General features: G+C 56.1%; 1 protein-coding gene across 4 annotated transcripts; it reads right to left on the reverse strand.

Moving 5' to 3' along the window:
* Positions 1-373: 373 nt before the first annotated feature.
* HSPA12B (heat shock protein family A (Hsp70) member 12B) lies at positions 374-19,813 on the reverse strand. 4 transcript variants are annotated; one of them, XM_032295539.1, is made up of 14 exons: positions 19,720-19,794; positions 18,644-18,718; positions 14,258-14,318; positions 12,097-12,194; positions 10,450-10,574; positions 8,013-8,199; positions 7,521-7,625; positions 7,071-7,187; positions 5,057-5,231; positions 4,171-4,257; positions 3,660-3,764; positions 3,287-3,545; positions 2,621-2,724; positions 1,380-2,035 (listed from the first exon to the last, which is right to left on the reverse strand). In XM_032295539.1, exons 3-14 carry the CDS (start codon positions 14,298-14,300, stop codon positions 1,380-1,382), a joined length of 2,061 nt encoding a protein of 686 aa, XP_032151430.1. In that variant the 5' UTR covers positions 14,301-14,318; positions 18,644-18,718; positions 19,720-19,794. The 4 variants fall into 4 exon arrangements, with proteins under 4 accessions (XP_032151429.1, XP_032151430.1, XP_032151432.1 ...); XM_032295538.1 differs by lacking the exon at positions 18,644-18,718 and having other exon boundaries at positions 374-2,035; positions 14,258-14,317; positions 19,720-19,813; XM_032295541.1 differs by lacking the exons at positions 10,450-10,574; positions 12,097-12,194; positions 18,644-18,718 and having other exon boundaries at positions 14,258-14,317; positions 19,720-19,795.
* Positions 19,814-21,058: the final 1,245 nt, after the last annotated feature.

A 21,058-nucleotide genomic window follows, 5' to 3' on the forward strand; every position in this document is an offset into this window, starting at 1 on the left:
GGTAATGCCTACTCCTTTGGCAGATGGACCAAGGAAGGACTTGGGTAGACTCACTCTTTCAGGAGGTAGGGGCACCGCGTGGTATTATGGCACCTAGTCCCACAAGAAGTATGCACAGGTGGTGGCATTTTAGGCCAGCAGCTGGCTGCCAAGACAATTAGTTTGAATGAGGAGGGACCTCCTGCGCAGGCTAGAGAGGTCTCGAAGTGTTGTTTGGGAGGCTTGATGGGGAGACAGCAGCGCTCCCTTCTGGTCAGTTAGGGAACTGACCATGCATAGGGTGCACAGCTGAAAGCTTTCCTTGTCTCTCTAGCACCCCGATCCCTACACTTCCCACTATTAGGGTCTCCACGCCATATCAGCAGGCGGTGGCTTCCCCTTGAGCATAAATGTTTTATTGTCACCTTAGGGCTCTCAGGCAGGTGAGGCTGTTGCATGTCACAGTCGGAGGGAAGGGCCTAACGTTTCACACTTTGGAAAACTGAGGCCCATGGGTGGTCAGAGAATGTCCTAAAGGCACACTGAGTCAATAGCAGAGCTGGGACCACCCCTCATTCTCCCTCTGGCCTCCCCATCCACCCTCAAGCTGTCCTTCCATGGCTGGGGTGGGGTGCAAGTGGGGTATTTCATAAGCTGCCCTTGGGATCTTCCCAGATGGGTGTTTTGTCTTGAAGGAAATGCTACCCCCACATCCCTCATAATTGCCTCCACCATAACAATGTTCCCACCTCCCCATTAGTGACCTACTGCCCTGTCTACAGTTAACAGTCATACTTAGGTGGTCAGCTCCACCCCCAGGAATGTGCTACCACACCTGTCCCTCCGGAGTCCACTTCCAGGCATTTTCCTATGACACAGGGTTCCTCTGCCTGGCCCCTGGTTCGGGCTGAGTCCATCAGTGAGTAAGCTGCAGCCACGCACAGCTTGTCCAGGCCCTGCACAACCTCCTTCCTCCTGCGCCTCCTCCTTTCGCCTGCCTTGCTCAGCCTACCCCTACTCACATCCCATCCCCACCCCCAACTCCGCCAAGTTCAGGCCAGGACTCCATCTTGTTGCGTTCTTCCTTCGGGGTCACATGCCCCTTGCCGGGCTGCGCGCTCCGTCTGGCAAACTTCTTCTCAGTCACCCTTACCCATTCAGTCCCTGGCGGGTTCCTTAAGCCTTGTGGTCAGCTGATCAGGGCCTAATCCCAAAGCCAGTCTCTGGGTGTGTCCCCAACCACCCACCCATGACCTCATCTCCCCGGGCGGGGGGGGGGGGAAGAGGCGTAGACACCAGAACCATCATTTTCCCCGCCCCGCCCCACCCTGCTCCGCGGGGCCCTGGACCGAAAGAGGGCGGGGCCGGGCCGAGGGCTCTGGCACCGCGCCGGCGTGCCCTCAGTTGGAAAGAAAGTCGATGGAGGCGCGCACGGAGCGATTGGTGCTGACGTCGACGGCGATGACCTTAATTTCGGTGTCGCCAAACTGCATGGCGGCGCGGATCTCGCGGCGGCCCGGAGGCGCGCCGGTAGTGTCTTGGCCGCCGTCGGCTGGCTCAAGCTCCAGGCTGAGCGCGCCGCACTTGCGCACGCCGGGGTCGGTGATGAAGCGCGCATCCTCGGCCGCGCAGCAGTACAGGTTGATGAGCACGCGCCGCTGGCCCGGACGCGCCGGGCAGTAGCTGCGCCGCACCTCCTCGCCCAGGGCCACCGACTGCTCGGCGGCCACGAAGCGTTCGAAGACGTCGGTGCACCAGCGGCGGCCGTCGCGAACCAGCAGCTTTTCGGGCGGGTGGCGCCCAGGCACAAAGCGGTTGAGCACACCCACGCCGTAGGTGAGCGGCGAGCGGCGGACCCGCACCACGCCCGGCGCCTGCCCGAACAGCACGGCGCCTTTGAGGATGGTGAGGCCCACGTCGTGCGGGACCACGACACGCAGGCCGCGGGCGCCGAGCGCCGCCTGCACCGCGTGCTGCAGCACCGCCGACTCGGCGAAGCCGCCCACCAGGAATAGCAGCTTCACACCCTGCACCTCTGGCCGCGCTAGCAGAACCTCTGCGGGACGGGACGGGGACGGAGGAGAAGGGGAGGGGAGAGAGGGAGCTGCTGAGGCCACCACTAGGCAGCCACCGGCATCTCCCCTCCTTAGCCTGTACCTTCCTGGCAACTGGAAAGTAGCGCCATTTGAGCACTTTCTTTGAGAGCTCCCGGGAGTCCTCGAGGGCTCCGCCTCCCCAACACTCAAGCACCCCACTTCTCTCCCACCACGACATGGAGGACGAGAGATAAGGATATGCATTTACAAGTATTAAGCACCTAGACATTGTGTGCAAGACGTTGTGCTCACTCTAGATACTTCAGCTCATTTTATCCCTGTTATAATGTTTTGAGAACCCAATACGATCACCCCATTTTATAAATGAGGAAACTGAAGCACCAGAGGCTTTCTAACTTGGCAAGACTTCATGTCAACCCCCTAGCTCTTAATCACCACTACACTTCATCCCCCAGGTGTTCTAGATGATTCTAGGTCTCAGCCCAGTGTATGGATGTGTGGCGGTTTCTAGGCGCTGAGGGGGAATTTTTCCGCCTGTGTGTGTGTATGTAGGGGTGGGTGGAGCATTGAGCTCAGGTGCTCACCTATGTGCTGGATGATCCCGCTGACGGTGGGCTGAAAGAGCTCGTTCATGGCTTCACAAGACATTCGGAGCATACCCTGTGAGGACCACTTCACAAAGTTCACGCTGTTGGTGGTAAAAGGGGCACAGACTCATCGATCAATGCCCAGCTGCTTGCCCCAGTTTGGGGTCCGTGGTCCTTATTCCCTACCCCTGCCTCTAGGCAAAAATGCTTGGGCACAGACTGCACGTGGTGTCTGGAGACTGGACCTGCTGGATGTTAGCCCTTATCTCCACCCCACTCACTCGGAGGATTTGGTTGCCAGCCTGCTCCAGTTCCAGACACCAGGTCCTTGGAGGGGCCTTTCCTTTCTTTGGTGCAGAGAAGCCAAGGAGCATTGGCCGGCAGGACCCGGGGTCGGGGTGTAGAGAAGACTGGGAGGAGACAGGCGTTGCCGCCTCCCTGCCATGATTCTCTCTCTGCGGATTCCGTGGGTGGAGCCTGCCGGGCTGGAGCACTCACTCGCTTCTCCCTGCCCCCCACCCCCACATCGACACCCTGCTGGCTTGGTGTATATGTAGGATGAATCAGGCAGACCCCTACCGTTCCTTGGAGACCGGGACCCTCCCTTGCACAGGCATTCCTGGGTCTGCAAACCCTGCCTGAGACCGCGGGCCCGGTACCCACCTGCTCCTGCGCAGAGCGGTCTCCACGTTGTGGCCCCGCTGCTTGCGGTAGAAGTCAATGAAGGAGAAGGGCAGCGAGATGTTGAGCGCCCCGGCACGGTGCGGGCCAGCCGTGCGCTTGCGAGCCTCGAAGGCGATGGTCAGATCCACCCAGGCGGCCGGTCGTTGCCTTTTGAAGGTGGCGATGAAGTCCTCGCCGAAGATGCGGCACAGCAGCTGCTCGAAGGCCAGGTCCACACCCACCGCACCATAAGGGCCCCCTAGGGTGGAGCAGGGTGCGGAAGGGGCGTCAGCGCTCACCCGGCCGCCAGGGGGCGGTGGCGGGGCCACGGCCGGGGCCTCGCTGGGTAACAGGGTGCCGCCTGGCTACTCACCAGATGCCTTGTAGAGCTCTTTGAGGGTGCCATGGGGCTGCTCCAGCTGGTGCACCGTCAGGTCCACGGTGCCTCCACCGCAGTCGGCCACCACGTAGCGGTCTCCTGCGGGCACACACTCGTGGGCGGCCTCGCACCCTCAGCCCTGCTCCCCCTCCAGCCTCGCCCAGCCTCCAGCCCTGCCCTGGGGTCCCAAGGACTGTCTGCAGGGTCAGAGGAGGGATGTGAGGGACTTCAGGAGCTTGAACCTCAGACCACCACATATGGGTGCCGGGTGTGGGGGAGAAATGGTTCCAGAGGCTCTGCAACTCTACCCAAGCGTCCGCGGAGAATCCGCTGGAGGAGTAGGAGTTAGGGGCGATGCTGTGAATGGGATGAGGATGTGGGTGACTGTGAGGGGATGGCCAGGTTAGGTACAGCGGATGGAGGAAGAGACGGGCTTTGCAAACATGCCCTTCCCCCCATCAGTATATGGTGCCAAGGATAACTCCCCGTGCCCCTCTTCCCCTACCTGCTTGCATCTCTGCCCACAGCTCTCCTACACCCGACTCCACCAGGAACGTGCGGCTGTGGCGGGACCTTCGCAGCTGCTCCCGAGCTGGGGATCAGGAGACAGCAAGGAGTGAGATTGGAAGGAGGTGGTCCAGCTATGGCGTTTAACTCCCATCCTGCCCAGACACTCCAAGGGCACTGGGAGCAGCCAGTGTTCCTGAAACTCCAACCTGTACCTGACTGGGAGAGGGCAGTCCTGAACCTGAAGTCCCACCCTGTATCAACAGCTGGGGGAAAGTATTTATGGACACAGGGCCTTCCTTTAACCCAGGAGGTCTCGGGTCATGGCAAAATCAGGGTTAGAGGGGTTTGGAGGAGCAGAGGCAGGGTAGGTCTATGGAATCTAAGAGAGGACTCAGGACTTAGGGCTTCTCCCTGCCCTCAGAGGTGGCATTTGGGAGGATGACCATAGCTGTCCTTGGCCTGGGTGCTGGGTCCTGGCAACAGGAGCTTAGGGTTGATGTGTGTCAGGGAAGATGAAGGGGGTGATGGGGACAGCTGATGCAGTGGGCTGACTTCCTGGTTTGTCAGTACTTGAGCAATTTCCTCCAGGTGTAGGCTGTATCTCCCCCCACCCTTACTCTCAGGGCTGGGTGGAGTCCTGCCCTCCTCAGACTTTGCTTCCCTAGGGCAAGGTGACATCTCCATCCTGAGATTGGGCTCCCCCAGGTGGGGCATGGCCCACCCTGAGACGAAGTTCCCCTTGGACAGGGCTGTACCTTCCTCCCTCAGACCGGCTCCACCAGGCATGGACTCCTCCCCTTCATCCTAGACGTGGCTAAGCTTCTGGACTCAGTGGCCCTGTGACCCTCCAAAGGTGGGTGGTGCTCCTGGGGGCAGCTCACCTTGCCGGAAGCTGGAGTCGATGGAGCGGCGCTCACCCAGGCGTCCACCACCTGGGGCCCGGCTGCTCAGGTCCAGGAGCTGGTGCAGGCGCAGCTTTCGGCAGTATACTGAGGCGGCCTCGGGCTCCAGGGCGATGAGTAGCTGCTCTGCATTCTCTCGGGACACTAGTCCAGCCTGGGGATGGGTGGTGGACAGGATCAGGCGGCATTGTGGGCTGTCACACCTAAGATGGCACCCTGAGGTGGGGAACTGGGGGCCTGTGGGGCTCCCATCTCCTCCTCCATCACACCCCACCCATTTAGGCCTCTGGGGCCCCTCTGTGCTGCACAAATTTGGAGCTGCCTCATAGTCACGCTGTGACTAGGCTGGGGAGGGAATGGTCCTGGCCAAAGACACCAAGAAGTTGCCCAGCAGGAGAAGACTCTAGACAGAATGCAGACCTAGAACCCCTGGGGTCTGCCCCTTCCTCTTCAAGCTTCCCAAGATAGTGGGGCTGCAGCAAGATTCCCCTTCACAGGTGCAGGTGGCCAGCTGAGCGCTGGTTGGGGGTGGTGGCAGAGACTGTAGCACAGTGTAGGGGGTGTGGTGGCTCAAAGGAGATGGTGGGGAGCCCCTTTAGCACAATGAACCCTCTTTCTCTAGTAGGCTGGTGTCAGACAGTAGCCATAGGCCACCTCACTCTGAGGAGAACTTTGTTCCCAGGGAATCTGATACAGCAGGAAGGAAGCTGAAATTCCAGGCACCAAGACAGGCCAGTTGGGTGGAGAAAAACACTTGAGATCTGAAGTTATTTCCTGCATCAGGGCAGGGGGTCCTTGTGGGAAGTACTTTACGGTTTTGTAAGGTTCCCCAGATTCTGACCAGATAGGGGAGAGGGATAAGGGTGTGAATGAAGACTTTCTACCCAGGGCCAGACCTTCCTGAGCAGCCAGGGAACGGCGTGGGAGGAAGCAACGTGGCGAAACAGGCACGGGATCGCTGGGGGAGAAGGTGTTTGTTCTGGTTGGGGACAGCCTTGCTTCCATCCTGATCCTTGCACAGGGGTGTCCACTGTGCTCAGGGTTAGCTCCTCCCAGTGAAAAGTGTAGGCATCTACAGACCTGGCCCCAGGTCATGCCTGTCCCATAGGTGTGGGAGGATTGGGAGTTCCTCCAGGGGGTCCACAGGCAGGCTTGAGATCCCTTCAAGCAATGAGTCTTGAGGCTGTGCCCTCTCTCTGTCTGCACTGGAGCCCCTCCAACATCTTGCTGTAGACCTTTGAGCATCTCGGTGGTAGGAAGACTTGCATGTATTGGCCAGAATCTCCTCCCTTTATACTTTCATAGTCCTATTTCCCCTGCTCAAGGACCAACAAAGGTGGGGCAGTGGTGGGGATGTCCCTGAAAATAGTGATGCCAACTGAAATAAATGTTCTAGGTGCCCTGCCTGCCACTGTGAGTGTTGGCTGCTATTGGCTCACAGCTGCCACCTCCTCTGGACAACTGCCCTCAGCTGATGGGAATGGCCTCACTTGGAGAGGTTTCCCTCCCATGCCCCCAGAACCAATGACAGACCAATGTGGATGTGCAAGAAGCCGGCCCCAGTTCTGTGCTACAGTTCTCCCTCTGCAGCTCCCCATGTGTTCTAGCTGAGGTTAAACCTGAGGCTAGACTCCAGCCAAGACCACATCCTTCACAGCCCTTTTCTTGTCCCGCTTCCCTCCCTCCCCTTTCTCCTGAGAACTGTTCTTCAATAGACCTCACGTATAAGGCTCTCCATCTTGTGCTCTGCTTCTAGGACACCTGACTTAAGGCACTGTCTACAATAGCCTGGGCTGTGCCTCTTGTCCCTCTGTCCCGTTCCCACAGGCTCACTCCCTCTCCGGGTGGCAGCAACCTTACAAACTCCCAGCAGGAGCAGGCTGAAGTTTTTTCACAATGACTCTGTGGTCCCAAGGGTAGTGGGTGCATACAAGTGTGGGGACAGGCCTGGGCCTTGCTGAGCAGTGTTCTCTGCCTGCCTGCATGTCCTCACCAGGTAGGCAGCTTCCCGCATGAACTGCTTGGCCGGCTGTTTCCAGATGGCAGGCACCGTCAACACCCAGCGCACAGTGTCCTTTTCTGGCAGCGATGGGCTCTGCTCCCTCAGCTCCTGGTGCAGAAGCAGGCAGTGAGAGGAAGAGCTGGCTTGGAGGGAGGGTGGTCTTCAGCCCTCTGTGGAGCTGGAGGAACTAATCAAACTATAGGAAAGACTTCCCAGCTGAGTTGGAAGAATCGGCCCCCCTCCCATCAGTACGGCTTGGTGCAGGCTCTACTGCACAAAAAGAGAGGGAACTATGGTCAAAAAGATGACCTCTGACCTCTGGCGGTGGCTACGCATCCAATGTCGGGGGCGGGGCGGGAGTGTTCGGATGAGGGGAAAGGATGGGAGTAGAAGGGCTTGGGGGTCCCCGTCGCAGTGAGCAGTAGTGGGACGGCAGCATACCTGAAGGGCGTGCTCCCTGAAGAAGCGCAGGGCATGGGCGAACACCTCCAGGGCAGGCATCTTCTTTCCATTTACTGCCTCTAGCTGGGTCTTCAAGGTGAGATCCTGGCAGGGACACAGGGCGGCTCTGGAGGAGGCCTCAGCTCTGCGCTCATTTCCTGACGACTTCATTATTAAAATCACCCCATTTCCTGAAGCTTCCCCTCCTCTTTAGCACCGTCCCACTCGTGCCCCAATCTGACATTAGCTCTGCCCCAGCGCCTCTCCTTAGCCCCACCGCTCCCGCAACCCGTTTCACTATGAGCCCCGCCTCCAGCGGTCTCACCTCTGAGCCCCTCCCACACTGGGGTCTGAAGTCTCCCTTTAGCCCCGCCCCCTCTCAGCCAGGACTCCCTCGGGCCGGTCCCGGACCAAACCTTTAGGTTTTGTCCCACCCTCTAGTTAGCTTTCCCATGCAGGCCCCGCCTCCCTGTCTGGAGCCCTGTGACTCACTGTGGCGCTGTGGATCTTCATCTTGAACTTCTCGAAGTAGAGCCAGTCCCGGGCCTCCTCGGGATCCAGGTCATGGTAGTAATCGCGGGCGGTGTAGCCAAAGCTGTGGAAGGCGCCCTCTGGGGTCAGCAGCAGGCAGGTCGGGGTCTTCTGGTGGGCCACGCCCGGGTCTCCGCCCTCCCATTTCCTGCGGGGCACAGGGCCGTCAGTGCAACCCTCCCTTCCTGGGTGGGAATCCAGGCAGAGGGAACAGCATGCGCAAAAACTTACAGGTGTTCAAGAGCAGGGAGAACTAGCTATGGGTCGGCTGGATATGCAGCAGGAGAAAATACAAGAATGCTAAGGTCAGATCATGAAGAGCACAGAATGCCATTAGGAGCTCTGTCTTAGTGGATTTTAAGTAGCAAAGAGGTATGACCACATTTGCCTTTAGAAAGAAAGGTCACTGGCCCCCGTGGAGCAACAGAATGGAGGGAAGGGAGGATGGAGAAAGGAAACCAGGGAGGAGGATGCTGCCGCCATCCAGGTGAGAGAAGGTCGGGGCTGAACTTGGGCAGGATCGGTGGCCCAAGAGAAGAAGATGGGGATTCTAGGTGTTAGGGAAACATCTAGAGATGTTAGGGGCTTGGTGGCTGGTGGGAAGACAGGGCTTGGGAGGAGGCCGGGATGTCCCCCAGCTGTTTCCTGTGACCGTCACCTCAACAGGACACAGACAGTGTCCCCGCATGTGGCCTTAGCCCCAGCATGGCCTCAGCTGTGTGTGTTGATGAGCGAGACATCTGGGATGCCCTGCAGTTCCTATAGCACTGTTAAGTGCTCAGAGCCTTTGTGGCTTCCTATGATGCAGGAGGAAGGACAGCCCAATCTCACGAGGCTCAAGTCCTGTGTATTTTGGGAGCAGTTACCTGTCTGTCTCTCCATTCACCCTTCCAGCCAGCCTCCAGGCCTGGGGAAGCCCCTCTTACCTCCCATCCCAGTCTGGGTTGAGAGCTTTGAGGTCTCCTATAGCTTCACCTACTGCCTGCCGACACTCTAGGACACATCCAGGTGACTGGGGTCTTGAGGTCCAGAGGAGAGTGTTCACCCAAAACCCAACAACATCTGAATAGAATTTTGAAACATGTCTTTCATAACAACTGTGTGACTCGTCAACTCATCCCTTGGAACCTTCATTTTCTTGTTTTTTATTTGAGATGTTGGACCTAGGAATTACCACTAGGAATCTACCCCATAGAGATTGCAGCACAAGTTTTCAAAGAAGGATATCACTGCTGTACTTCTTGTAATAGTGAAAAATGAGTGGAGAAAAAAAACTCTAAAACTGTCAATAGGGGAATGGATAAATTATGACACATCTGTACTATGAAAATACTAGGCAACCATTCAAAGGAAGTGGTAGCTTTGTATGTACTGACATTAAATATCTACAAAATAGTGTTGAAGGTTTAAAACAAAGGAAGTTGTATATCTCACTTTTACTTAAAAAACACATATGTGTTTGTACATGTGTGTGTTTGGGTACAAGCTCAGAAAAAGATTTGTGGGCTGGGCATGGTGGCTCACACCTGTAATCCCAGCATTTTGGGAGACCAAGGTGGGAGGATCACTTGAGGCCAGGAGTTTAAGACCACCCCTGGCAATATAGTGAAACCCTGTCTCTCCAAAAAAGATTTTTTTTTTTTTTAATTAGCCAGGAGGCTGAGGTGGGAGGATTGCTTGAGCCCAGGAGTTTAAGGCTGCAGTGAGCTATGATCATACCACTGCACTTCAGCCTTCGTGACAGAGGGAGACCCTGTCTCAAATAAAAAAGTCAGAAAGAAAGAAAATTAAAAAGGCCAGGCATGGTGACTCATGCCTATAATCCTAGCACTCTGGAAGGCTGAGGGGGGCGGATCACCTGAGGTCAGGAGTTCGAGACCAGCCTGGCTGACACAGTGAAACCACGTCTCTACTAAAAATACAAAAATTAGTCAGGTGTGGTGGCACATGCCTGTGGTCCCAGTTACTCAGGAGGCTGAGGCAGGAGAATCGCTTGAACCCGGGAGGCAGAGATTGCAGTGAGCTGAGATCGTGCCACTGCACTCCAGCCTGAACAGAGCGAGATTCCATCCCAAAAAGAAAAGAAAAGAAAAGAAGAAAAGAAAAAGGATTTGCATATTTTATTGTATGTTTATTATATCTAAAAAAAATTAAAAATTAAAAACAAAGTCTGATTTTTCCTTCAGAGGGCTGGGAGCTGCTCCAGCTGAGGCTGGGGACCCAGGCCTGGGACCCATCCTGCAAACTTTTGCCCAGTGAGAAGCCCCAGACTATGGGTGGCAGGGCCTCTGAGGAGACCCCATGTCTCGGTGACAGTACTTTTGTGACCAAGATTATCCCAGGGTATGAGGAACTCCCCACGCTCCCCACCTCACTCTCCCAGCCCAGCTGCCCTCACCTCATCATGTGGATGGCCTCAGGGTCACTGGCAAAGCTGAAAGCATAGCCACTAGACGTGGTGCCAAAGTCAATGGCCACCACCACGGAGAAGGAGGCCTGCTGGGGGGCTCGGGCCTCGGGCTTCTGCAAGTGCAAGACCTAGAATTAGCAAGCAGCCAGCAGGGACACCCCCACCCTCACCCCCAACACTTCCTCTGCACAGGGGAGACACTCCCCTCCACTGACTGTGATCCAGACCGGCCCTGGCCCTGGCCTACCCCACCTACCCACCTGCCCGGGATCCCCTGCCCTCCCAGGCTCCAGGCTGAGCCTTGGACATGCTTCTCAGGTAGCCCCAGGAAGGGTTCAGCTCAAGCTCCTGCTTTCCTGTTTCCAGTCTTTGCCTACCCTCTGCCTGGACCGCCTGAGCCCCCCCCCACCCCACACCATCTTCATAGGCAGCCACCAGCCTGGGCCCAGCTGAGAGCAATTTTGCTCCTCCAGGTTAGCTTTACAGCACTGGACCAGTGTATATTTTACCCTCTTGTTCTTTGTGGGCAAAGTGACACAAACCAGACTGTCTGATTCTGTGGCAGAGAGGACAGGCCACATGCATGCCCCCAGAGAAGTGTGTGCCTTTTCCTATGCCCGGCCTGGGTTCCCTAAGAATAAGGAAGTCCCTAAGCTGGATCACCAGGGCAAGGTCATCCAGGTGGGGTGACCCAGGGAGCTTGGGGGTGGGAAGGTTGTGTCCTGGATACTTCAAGCTACTGGTTTCCTTTTATTATTTGTATTTTATTTATTTATTTTTTTAGAGACAGGGTTTCACTGTGTTAGCCAGGATAGTCTCAGTCTCCTGACCTTGTGATCCACCTGCCTTGGCCTCCAAAAGTGCTGGGATTACAGGCGTGAGCCACCATGCCCAGCCTCCTTTTTTTCTTTTTCTTTTTTTTGACAAGGCCTCACTCTGACACCCAGGCTGGAGTGCAGTGGTGTGATCTTGGCTCACCGCAACCTCTGCTTCCCAGGTTCAAGCGATTCTCTACCCTCAGACTCCTGAGTAGCTGGGATTACAGATGCGTGCCACCACGCCCAGCTAATTTTTGTATTTTTTGTAGAGGTGGGGTTTCGCTATGTTGTCCAGGCTGTTCTCAAACTCCTGAGCTCAAAGCAATCTGTCCACCTAGGCCTCCCAAAATGCTGGAATTACAGGAGTGAGCCACTGTGGCCAGCCCAAACTAATAGTTTCCAGACTATTGTTTTTTTAGTAACACATCTCCTCTCCCCTAGATATGACTTGGATTAAAGTGGGCTGTGGTCAGCAGGAGGCCCAGTGCTCTGGGGACCTAGAAGAGCCACATGCTTGGAGGAACACTTGCCTCAGCCAGGCCAGTTTCAATGGCCACGTGTGCCTCCTGTGCAGGGAGGGTTGGGAGTTAGTTACATGGGGCTCGCCTTCTCAGTAGAATTGATACCCTTACAGTCCAGGGCCACCCAAGGCCAGTCCTTCTGGGGGGCACATGACTGGAGTGTATGGGGACAGGACGCATGGTGGTGCCCCCATGCCCTCCTCCTTCTCAGCCCAGGCCCTGCCATGATTTTGCCAGGCACAACCCCGTCCATACCACCCACGCCACCCACCACCTGATCCCTGCTCCGGGCTTACTGGAGACTGCGAGGGTGTGAGGGGGGCAATGCCACAGCTTTCCTGGGTCCTTGGGGAGCCGGGCGGGCTGGGCACTGGGGACCGCTCCGGGCTAGCGCCTGTAGAGAAGAGAGGGCAGGTCATCCTGGCACAAGCAGGGTAGGGATGGCAGCGGGGCCCCAAGCCAGGCACCCAGAGGTTCTCTATTAGTCCTTGCTGGGCTAAGGCAAAGGGCTCTCTGCTGGGGAGGAGGACTGGGGGGTGTAGGAAGGACATGTGTGATGTAGGGGCCGGGGCTGAGGGTCTGCTATAAAAGGCAACCTTTCCCTAGCGGGTGATACATGCTTCCCCTGGGGACTCACTGTCTCCCCGCTAGGGCCCCTCAGACACAAAGTGCAGGAGGGGAGAGAGACAGAAGCATTGTGTGGCAGGGAGACTCGGTCCAGAGATGGAAGGGCAGGGGAGATGGGGGGGTGAGCTCCTGGGGTGGGTGTGGAGGGGAGAGAAACGCTCCTCCTTCCAAAGGTGGGGCTACAGACCTAGCTGGCCAGGAGGTGGGGTTGCCCCTCTCCACCCTAAAGTTGGGCCACGTGTTCTAATCAGGACTTGTGGGAACTCCCCAGCTCCCATGCCCACAAGAGCCACAGACAGGCCCAGCTGGCTGCTTGGGGAGGATCCAGGAGAGGCAGCACCTCCTCCCTCGCTCATAACATTAGTAATCTGACTCCCACACCCCACCACACACGCATACACACACCCTGAGCCAGCATTTGGGGGCAGGAGGCTCCACCGAGACCCTCTTGCAGGCCTGGGACTGAGCTGGACCTTTGGTGGGAGGGAATGGAGTAACCCTGGGGGGCAGCCCCAGGCCTAGTTCCAAGGATCAGGCAGCTCATGGGGCAGGAGGACCTGCCCGGCTGGACACCCACAGGTGTGGATCAGTTGCTGCCACCACCACACTGGGCATTACTAATGGGCATGTGAAAGGTACTGGGGCTGCCTTGAAATCCATGGATGAACCAGGGATGCTGGCTAGGGAGAGAGTGTGGGATCTGGCAGGCTTAGCCCACCTTAGGTTGGGCTGGGCAGGGCCTGTGCTCTCACAGCCACAGTCCTACCATGTACCGCCAGGCAGGTCTCTGCTCTCCCTGGCCTTGGGGGTAACCTGGGAACATAGGTGAAGGGCCAGGCATGAGGGGGACTTGGGAAGCGCCTGGACAGGGCCAGAGTCTGTAGAGTTGCTGGAGGGGCAGGGACAAAGTGACCATATTCCAAGGGCTCCCTCTCCTCAGGCAGCCAGGGCAGGCTCCAGCCCTGCCACCATCTGCAGCCTGAGAGGCCAAATTGCTGTGGCTCAAGCTTGGGAAGGGAGGCAGGAAGGAAGGGCCCAGCCCACCAGGTCTTTGTGAATGGACTTCCTGAGGAGTGTCCCTCCTGCCTCCGGCCACCCTCCCCTGCAGAGAACCCACAGCCTGCTCCCAGACCAGGCTATGGGGCAGATGTGTGTGCACACGCAGAAATCTCTGCATGCGTGCCCACCTGCAGACTATACTCCTGTACACAGTTCCTGTACACAGAGACCTGCCCACAGAGACACACACCCAGGCAATCACACGGGGTCCTGTGCACACAGCCTGAACAAAACACATGAACATGCAAACACTCCTGTGCACACAGACCCTCCATGCGTATGCAGAAATCTCTGCATGTGTGCCCACCTGCAGACTATACTCCCGTACACAGGTCCTGTGCACAGAGACCTACCCGTAGAGACACACATTCACTGAGGACACTCACACAGGGTCCTGTGCACACAGCCAGCCTGAACAAAACACAGGCCCATGCATACACTTCTGTGTGTACAGACCCTCCTGACACACACACACGCTTTCAGCCCACACTCATATACACATAGGGGTCCTGTGAATAAGCCAGTCCTGTGTGCACACATACTCATACATATTCACATACACAGACCTGTACTCATAGACCCTCTCTGCACACACAGCAGGTCCAGTAAACACAGACCTGCCCTGCACACATGCACACACACACACACACACTCACAGAAAGGCTGTCGGGAAGCTCTGCCGGAGAGGCACATTGGACAGCCTGTAGGTGGGTCTCAGCACCTGCTGGGGTGAGTGGGTGGTGGTCAGGGCAGAGTGGTGGGGGTTCTTACCGATGTACAGACCCTGCAGGCCCATCTCCGGGACAGCCAGCATCCTTGCAGGCCCTGTAGCTGTCAACAGGAACAGACAAGCAGAGTGGGATTTATTTGTCCCTTTGTTCCCTCACTGAATGCTTATTTATTTTATTTGTTTACTTTTGGCTGGAGTCCTTTGAAGCAAATCCCAGCCATCATGTTGTTTCACCTATGAACTCTTTAATACAGCTCTCCAACAGATAAAGACGTTTTAAACAACATTGAGAGGCCATTCTCACATCTAATGAAATTAACAGTAATTCCTTAAATCTCATCTAAAGTCCCAGAGTTCCCAGCTTGTCTCAAAAATGGCTTTGCTTTCTTAGAATCAGGATCTTCCTAAATGTCTTCTGGTGTCTACTCTGTGCCAGGTACTGAGAGATATCAGAGACCCAGAGAGACAATGTCTCTGCATTGGAAACCAACAGTCTGATGGAGGAGATAATCAGGCAACTACTTTTGAAATGACAAGTGATGCTGAGTTCTGGGAAGGTCAAAGCTGGATAATGTGGCGGGGGGAAGGGGGCATGGAAGTCTGGATGGGGGGCTGGGCTGAGCTCACCCTGCAGGCAGGCCCGTGTGCACCCTGGTTCAGATTTGGTTTTATATGAACAGCAAAAGCAAATTTTGAAAGGTCTGAGGTGATAGGGTGGGGTACGGGCATGACTCAATTTGTTTTTTCTGTTTTTTGAGACAGAGTCTCACTCTGTTGTCCAGGCTGGAGTGCAGTGTTGTGATCTTGGCTCACTGCAACCTCCACCTCCCAGGTTTGAGCCATTTTCTTGCCTCAGTCTCCTGAGTAGCTGGGATTACAAGCATGTGCCTCCATGCCCAGCTAATTTTAGTATTTTTAGTAGAGACAGGGTTTCACCATGTTGGCCAGGCTGGTCTTGAATTCCTGACCTCAGGTGATCGCCTGCCTCGGCCTCCTGAAGTGCTAGGATTACAGGTGTGAGCCGCTGCACCTGGCCTTCTTCTTCTTCTTCTTTTTTTAAAGTGTAAGTTCTCCTTGAGACAGATAGGGTGTCACTCTGTCTCGAGAAGAACCTATACTTTAAGGCTAAACAGAGGAACATGGACTAGCCAAGGAGACTGAGATGCCCCCATGGTCTCATGAAGATTGTACAAAGAGAGGGGTGAAGCTAGATCCCTGTAAGAGGTCTTCAGATGAGACTGGAAACACCTGTTTTAGTAGGGCAGGTAAGCCGAGGTGAGGAGTGAGCAAGAGGTCACATGAGCTAGAATGTATTCTTTTTTTTTTTTTTTTTTTTTTGGATGGAGTCTTGCTCTGTTGCCTAGGCTGGAGTTCAGTGGTGCGATTTTGGCTCACTGCAACCTCCGTCTCCTGGGTTCAAGCAATTCTCCCGCCTCAGCCTCCCAAGTAGCTAGGATTACAGGTGCCTGCCACCATGCCTGACTAATTTTTGTATTTTAGTAGAGGCGGGGTTTCACCATGTTGGTCAGACTGGTCTCGAACTCCTGACTTCAAGTGATCTGCCTCCCTCAAGTTATCCTGCCCCAAAGTGCTAGGATTTCAAGTGCAAACCACTGAGCCCGGCTAGAACTTCTTAAGTTGGAGTCTCACTGTGTTGCCCAGGCTGGAGTGCAGTGACGCAATCTTATTGAGCTAGAACTTCTGAGAAGCTTGGCTGAGATCAGGAATACATCTGAGGGCAGTAGCTGGAGGAAGCTAAAGCTGAAGGGAGCTGAGGAAGAATATTTATTTTCTAAGACAGGTGAGGCTCAATCCTGTCTATGAAGTTCTGGGGCCAGACTACAGGCAGAATTCTCCAAACCATTAACAGCTTTGTTACTCAAAGTGTGGGCTAAGACCAGCAACATTGGTATCACCTGGCAGCTTGTTAGAAATGCAGAACCTCAGGCCCCATCCCAGACCTGCTGAATCAGAACCCATATTTTATTTTTATTTATTTATTTTTGAGACAGAGTCTCACTCTGTCCCCCAGGCTGGAGTACAGTGGCATGATCTCAGTTCTCAGCTCACTATAATCACCACCTCCCAGATTCAAGTGATTATCCTGCCTCAGCCTCCCAAGTAGCTGGGAGTACAGGCATGTACCACCACGCCCAGCTAATTTTTGTATTTTTAGTAGAGACAGTGTCTCACCATGTTGGCCAGGCTGGTCTCGAACTCTGGCCTCAAGTGATCTACCTGCCTTGGCCTCCCAAAGTGCTGGGATTAGAGGCCTCAGCCACCGCGCCCTGCCTAGTTTAACAAAATTCCAAGGTGATTCGGGTACACACTAAACTTTGAGAAGTGTTGCTCACCTGTGTCTCTCAGACAGTCTGCAGCCCACTGACACTATGTTCCCATTGGTGGGCCTGGTTGCTCCCCTAAACAAAGGGAGAGGCTACACAGGGCCAGTAAATTCCCTCTCTGTCACCAGTGGTCCGATCAGAAAGTTTTGCTATAGAACACAGGCAGACACAGAGCTGGGCTCTGGCATGCCCATACACACACGCTCACAACCTTGCTCATACAGTTCACACAAACCAGCCCCACCGTAGACAGACACCTGGACTCCCACACACTCATATGTCCAGGATTCTCCTGCACGGCCAGCACCATGGAGATTTCCAGACACTCTTGCTATCCTCTGTACCATTGGAGGTACACAGTTGGATGCTCAGGAATCAGAATCAGAAGGATGGGGGCTGGCTGTGAGCACACATACAGCAGCTGGCTGATGCAGAGAAAAGGGAAAGCACAGAGAGGGGAGGGGAAGGGTCTTGGGAGCCAGGGGCAGGAGCCCAGCTCAGGGTAATGGAGTGGGGTGCTGACCTGGGTTCCACAAGCGATTCTTTCTATTTCTTCCCAATTCTGCATTCAATGACATCACATTGGTAGCTTGAAATCAGTCATGGCTGGGAGTATTTACACCACAGAAATTGGCAAGCACTACAAATCAGGATTTTTCCTTCTTCCATAGCTGAACCAGCATACCACTGGATCAAGGCCTTGAGGGAGGAGTTGGCAGCCCTATTTGTATGTTATTTTTATTCTTCAGCACTTACCGAGCATTTCTTCATGCCAGACTCTGTGCTAAGCACTGGGGAACCACTTTGTTGAATGAATAAATGGATTTTCTGGACCAAGGCTATTATACCTATTATTCTTCTAGGAGAAGAAACAACCTAGAACTACCAGGAAAAAAAAGACTCTGGGCTGGGTGCAGTGGTTCAAGCCTGTAATCCCAGCACTTTGGGAGGCTGAGGCAGGTGGATCACTTGAAGTCAGAAGTTTGGGACCAGCCTGGCCAACATGGTTAAATCCTTGTCTCTACTGAAAATATAAAAATTAGCTGGGTATAGTGGCAGATGCCTGTAATCCCAGCTACTCAGGAGGCTGAGGCAGGAGAATTGCTTGAACCTGGGAGGCAGAGGTTGCAGTGAGCCAAGATCGTGCCATTGCACTCCAGCCTGGGCGACAGAGCAAGACCCTGTCTCAAAAAAAAAAAAAAAAAAAAAAAATTGTGTTAAAGAGGATCCCATGGATTCTCCGAGAGGTGGAGGTAAGCCAAGGGATGGCCGAATACCAAGCAAGCACACACACCCAGGAACACTTAAGGAGAATGTTGACCACAGAACACAGGACAAGTCCAGCTCCCAAGAGCTAGGTCTGGGCAGAGTCCACAGCTGAAAATGAGGGGAGGCTGACCCCCACTCTAGGGGCCTATTAATTTCAGACTGGTGGTGCCTATGGGTTTGAGAGTAATTGAGTGAGACAGTTTGATTTACACAGAAAGTAACTCCATTTACTGGTTACAAGCATGTGCCAAATTCTGGCCGCAGCCTGATCCCTAACCCTGCCCATGGACTGACCCCTAACTCTTGGCTTCATATTGACCTCTAGTCATCAGCTTCACCCTGTTCCCTGGCCCTGACTTCTACCCAATAGGCAGGACCTGTTGGTCCTGGGGACCAGGGGACCAGGATAGGGTGTGGCCCAGCAGGAACTCACAACCAGGGACTCCCATCCCAGAGTGCCTCCTGGTCTCACAATAGCCTAGGACACCCCCCCCTCTTTTTTTTTTTTTTTGGAGACAGGATCTTGCTCTGTTGCCCAGGCTGGAGTGCAGTGGCACGATCATGGCTCACTGCAGCCTCGACCTCCTGGCCTCAAGCAATCCTCCCATTTCAGCCTCCCAAAGTGCTGGGATTACAGGTGTGAGCCACCACATAGAGGCCAGACCCTTTGCCTGATGGAGAGAATCCTCGGAGGATCTCTTCCTGGGTGGGGTGTTTCAGCTGGGCACTCAAGTCTCCAGGAGCATTGTGGGCAAGCAGTGCTCTGGGTTTCAGGGCTCCACTCAATGCCAGTGTAGAAAAAGCCCTCACCCAGGTCCTTCCAGCTCCCCTCCTCACTGGGACCCTGCCTCTTCCGCCTGCTGCTCTCTGCTTAGCACCCAGCCAGGCCTGTAATGGAACCAGACTCCGTCTGTGGGCTAAGTGAGGCCACAGGCGTTTCTTCCAAGCCACAGACTGGGATAACCAGGGCCCAAGGCACACATCAGAAATGGCACCCAAAGGGCTGCCCCACTCTGTTCTGAAGAGGAGCACTCAAGAAAAGGGACCGTGGGTGGCTGAGTGAGGTGGCTGCCCCATCCTGTGCTGGGTCAGGGAGAGACAGAAATGGCCTCCTATGACCCCTCCCTGTCCTCATCTTTGCTTTCCATACATCCTGCCGCACCCCCTTCGGTCCTCATCATGGGAGCAGCCAGTTCACAAACAACAGAGCCCATCCCATGCTCTGCCCACAGCCCCCCATTAACCCTCTCGCCTGAGATTCCTGGACTGCAGTCTGCCCCCCGAAGAGTCCCTGGTTTCGTGCTCACTCCCTTCCAGTGTCTTATCAACACCACGCTCGCCTCACAGACAGGCTCCCCTGTCCTAGCAGGAACCCGGACCCCACCCCACCTGGACCTCAAGCTGGTCCCGAACGCCAGGTCCCAGCCTCAGACCCTGGCACCCCGGCCACTCAGCACCCTGTTGCACTTCGGGACCACAGGACTTGGAGCCCCTGAAGCACCCCCCAATACACACACATACACCCACCCTCAGGTTTCCACCTCAGGCCTAGGCACCGAGTCCCCCAGGTTGGCTCCCTGGAGCGGGCTCCAGCCCACACCAGTCCTGCCAGCCCTTAAGACACAGGAGTTTCTCCAGCCCAGCCTCTGAGCAGCTCTGCAAGAGGTAGGGGAGGTGGTTCCCCGAAGCCCGGGTGGGAGCCCACGGTCGCTGCCCCAAATGCCTTCCCGACCCCGTAGACCCGCTGGAGAGAGAGGCTTACAGATCTGCCCCACCAGACACCCGGAGTGTGGAGGGCTTTGGTGGGGTCTCAGCCGACAGCCTGGGACGGCAAACCTCCGCGCCTTTCTCCACTCGGGGCGCCCAGGGGCCCCCGCCCCAGAACTCACCTCCGCCCTCCCGACAGCTCCAGCCCAGTCCTGCCGCCGCGATCCCGGGCCCGCAGCCCTCGACGTGCGCCCGGCCCCGCGGCCTCCGGCCTCCTCGCGCCGCCCACCCCGCCCGCGGACCCTCCCCCCGGCCGGATGGCCGCGCCGCCTGCGCCGCCGGGTCGGCCCGCGCTCCCGGCCCAGATGTGCGAGGCCGGGGCGGGGCCTGCCTGCGCGGGCCTCCGCCTAGGGGCCCAGGCTGGCCCCGCGTCCAGGGCCCCTCCCTGAGCCCCTCCTGCGCCTCCCCGGCTCCGCGAGCAGCCCAGAGGGTGGGAACAGGGAGAGGGGACGGCGGAGGGAGGGGAAGAGGAATTCCAGACCCTCGTCGGCCTCCTGTGGTCCAGCTGCCGAGGGGCTCCCCTGCCCCGCCCCCACAGGCCCACCTTGGGGCTCAGCCTCTGCCTCTTCTGCGAGGGCCCAGCTGCTGGGGAGGGAAGGCCTGCCCAGACCCCTCTACTTCCCTGCCCCAGACCCCTCCAGTCCCTCGACCCAGAACCCCCCTCCTCCCGCCCCCGGCCCCTGCAGTTTCCCTAGCCCGGTTCCCAGTAGCCAGTGGCCAGAAAAGAAGCAGAATCGCGGATGAGGGCAGGCCCTCGAACCCGCAGGCTGGGCCTAGCTCTGTTCTTGCTCAAGTTCAGATAAGCGAGGCGAGGAGTCTCACAGACTGAGACCCCCAAGCCCGACAAGGGACTACTCCACAGCAAGAGACACCCAGCCTCTCCTACAGAGCACACAGCGTTCTTCTTGTTTTCACCGTGGCCTTTTTGGGGATGCTAAGACTTGGCCTCCAAATAGGGAGTTTGTGGGGTGAAGACCTTTTTCTGGGCTGGGCACCATGGCTCTTGCCTGTAATCCAGCACTTTGGGAGTCTGAGGCGGGAGGACGTTTTGAAGCCGGGAGTTGTAGACCAGCCTGGGCAACAAAGGAAGACTCTGTCTCTAAAAAATTCAAAAAATTAGCCAGGTGCAGTAGCTCATGCCTGTAGTCCCAGCTACTCAGGAGGCTGGGGTGGAGGATTGCTTGAGTGCAGGAGTTTGAGGCTGCAGTGAGGGTGACTGCACCACTGCACTCCAGCTTGGGTGATGACAGAGACCCTGTCATAAATAAATGAATGAATAGATGAATGAATGAATGACTTTCTGCTGGGTCCCTTTCAAAGGCAGCTGACTTGTTATGCCTGCTCCCCTTCCCCTCTGCCCTATGTGTCCCCACAGAAGTTCCAGATGCTTCTCAGTCCACCACCTCCCTTTGTGCAGGGGAGGCTGCCCGCCAGACAAGGGCCCCACAGCCCCACCAAGTG

The sequence above is a fragment of the Sapajus apella genome, unplaced genomic scaffold (genome assembly GCF_009761245.1).
Source record: "Sapajus apella isolate SASKATOON/1434 unplaced genomic scaffold, GSC_monkey_1.0 scaffold33, whole genome shotgun sequence".
Lineage (NCBI taxonomy): Eukaryota > Metazoa > Chordata > Mammalia > Primates > Cebidae > Sapajus > Sapajus apella.

Excerpts from the sequence above, each read along its gene's own strand:
- HSPA12B (XM_032295538.1), bottom strand. The coding sequence starts at position 14,300 with ATGCTGGCTGTCCCGGAGATGGGCCTGCAGGGTCTGTACATCG. Across the intron at positions 4,258-5,056 it reads CGACTCCAGCTTCCGGCAAG|CTCGGGAGCAGCTGCGAAGG; the intron begins GTGAGCTGCCCC and ends CCTGATCCCCAG. Across the intron at positions 2,725-3,286 it reads ACCGCTCTGCGCAGGAGCAG|CGTGAACTTTGTGAAGTGGT; the intron begins GTGGGTACCGGG and ends TACCACCAACAG.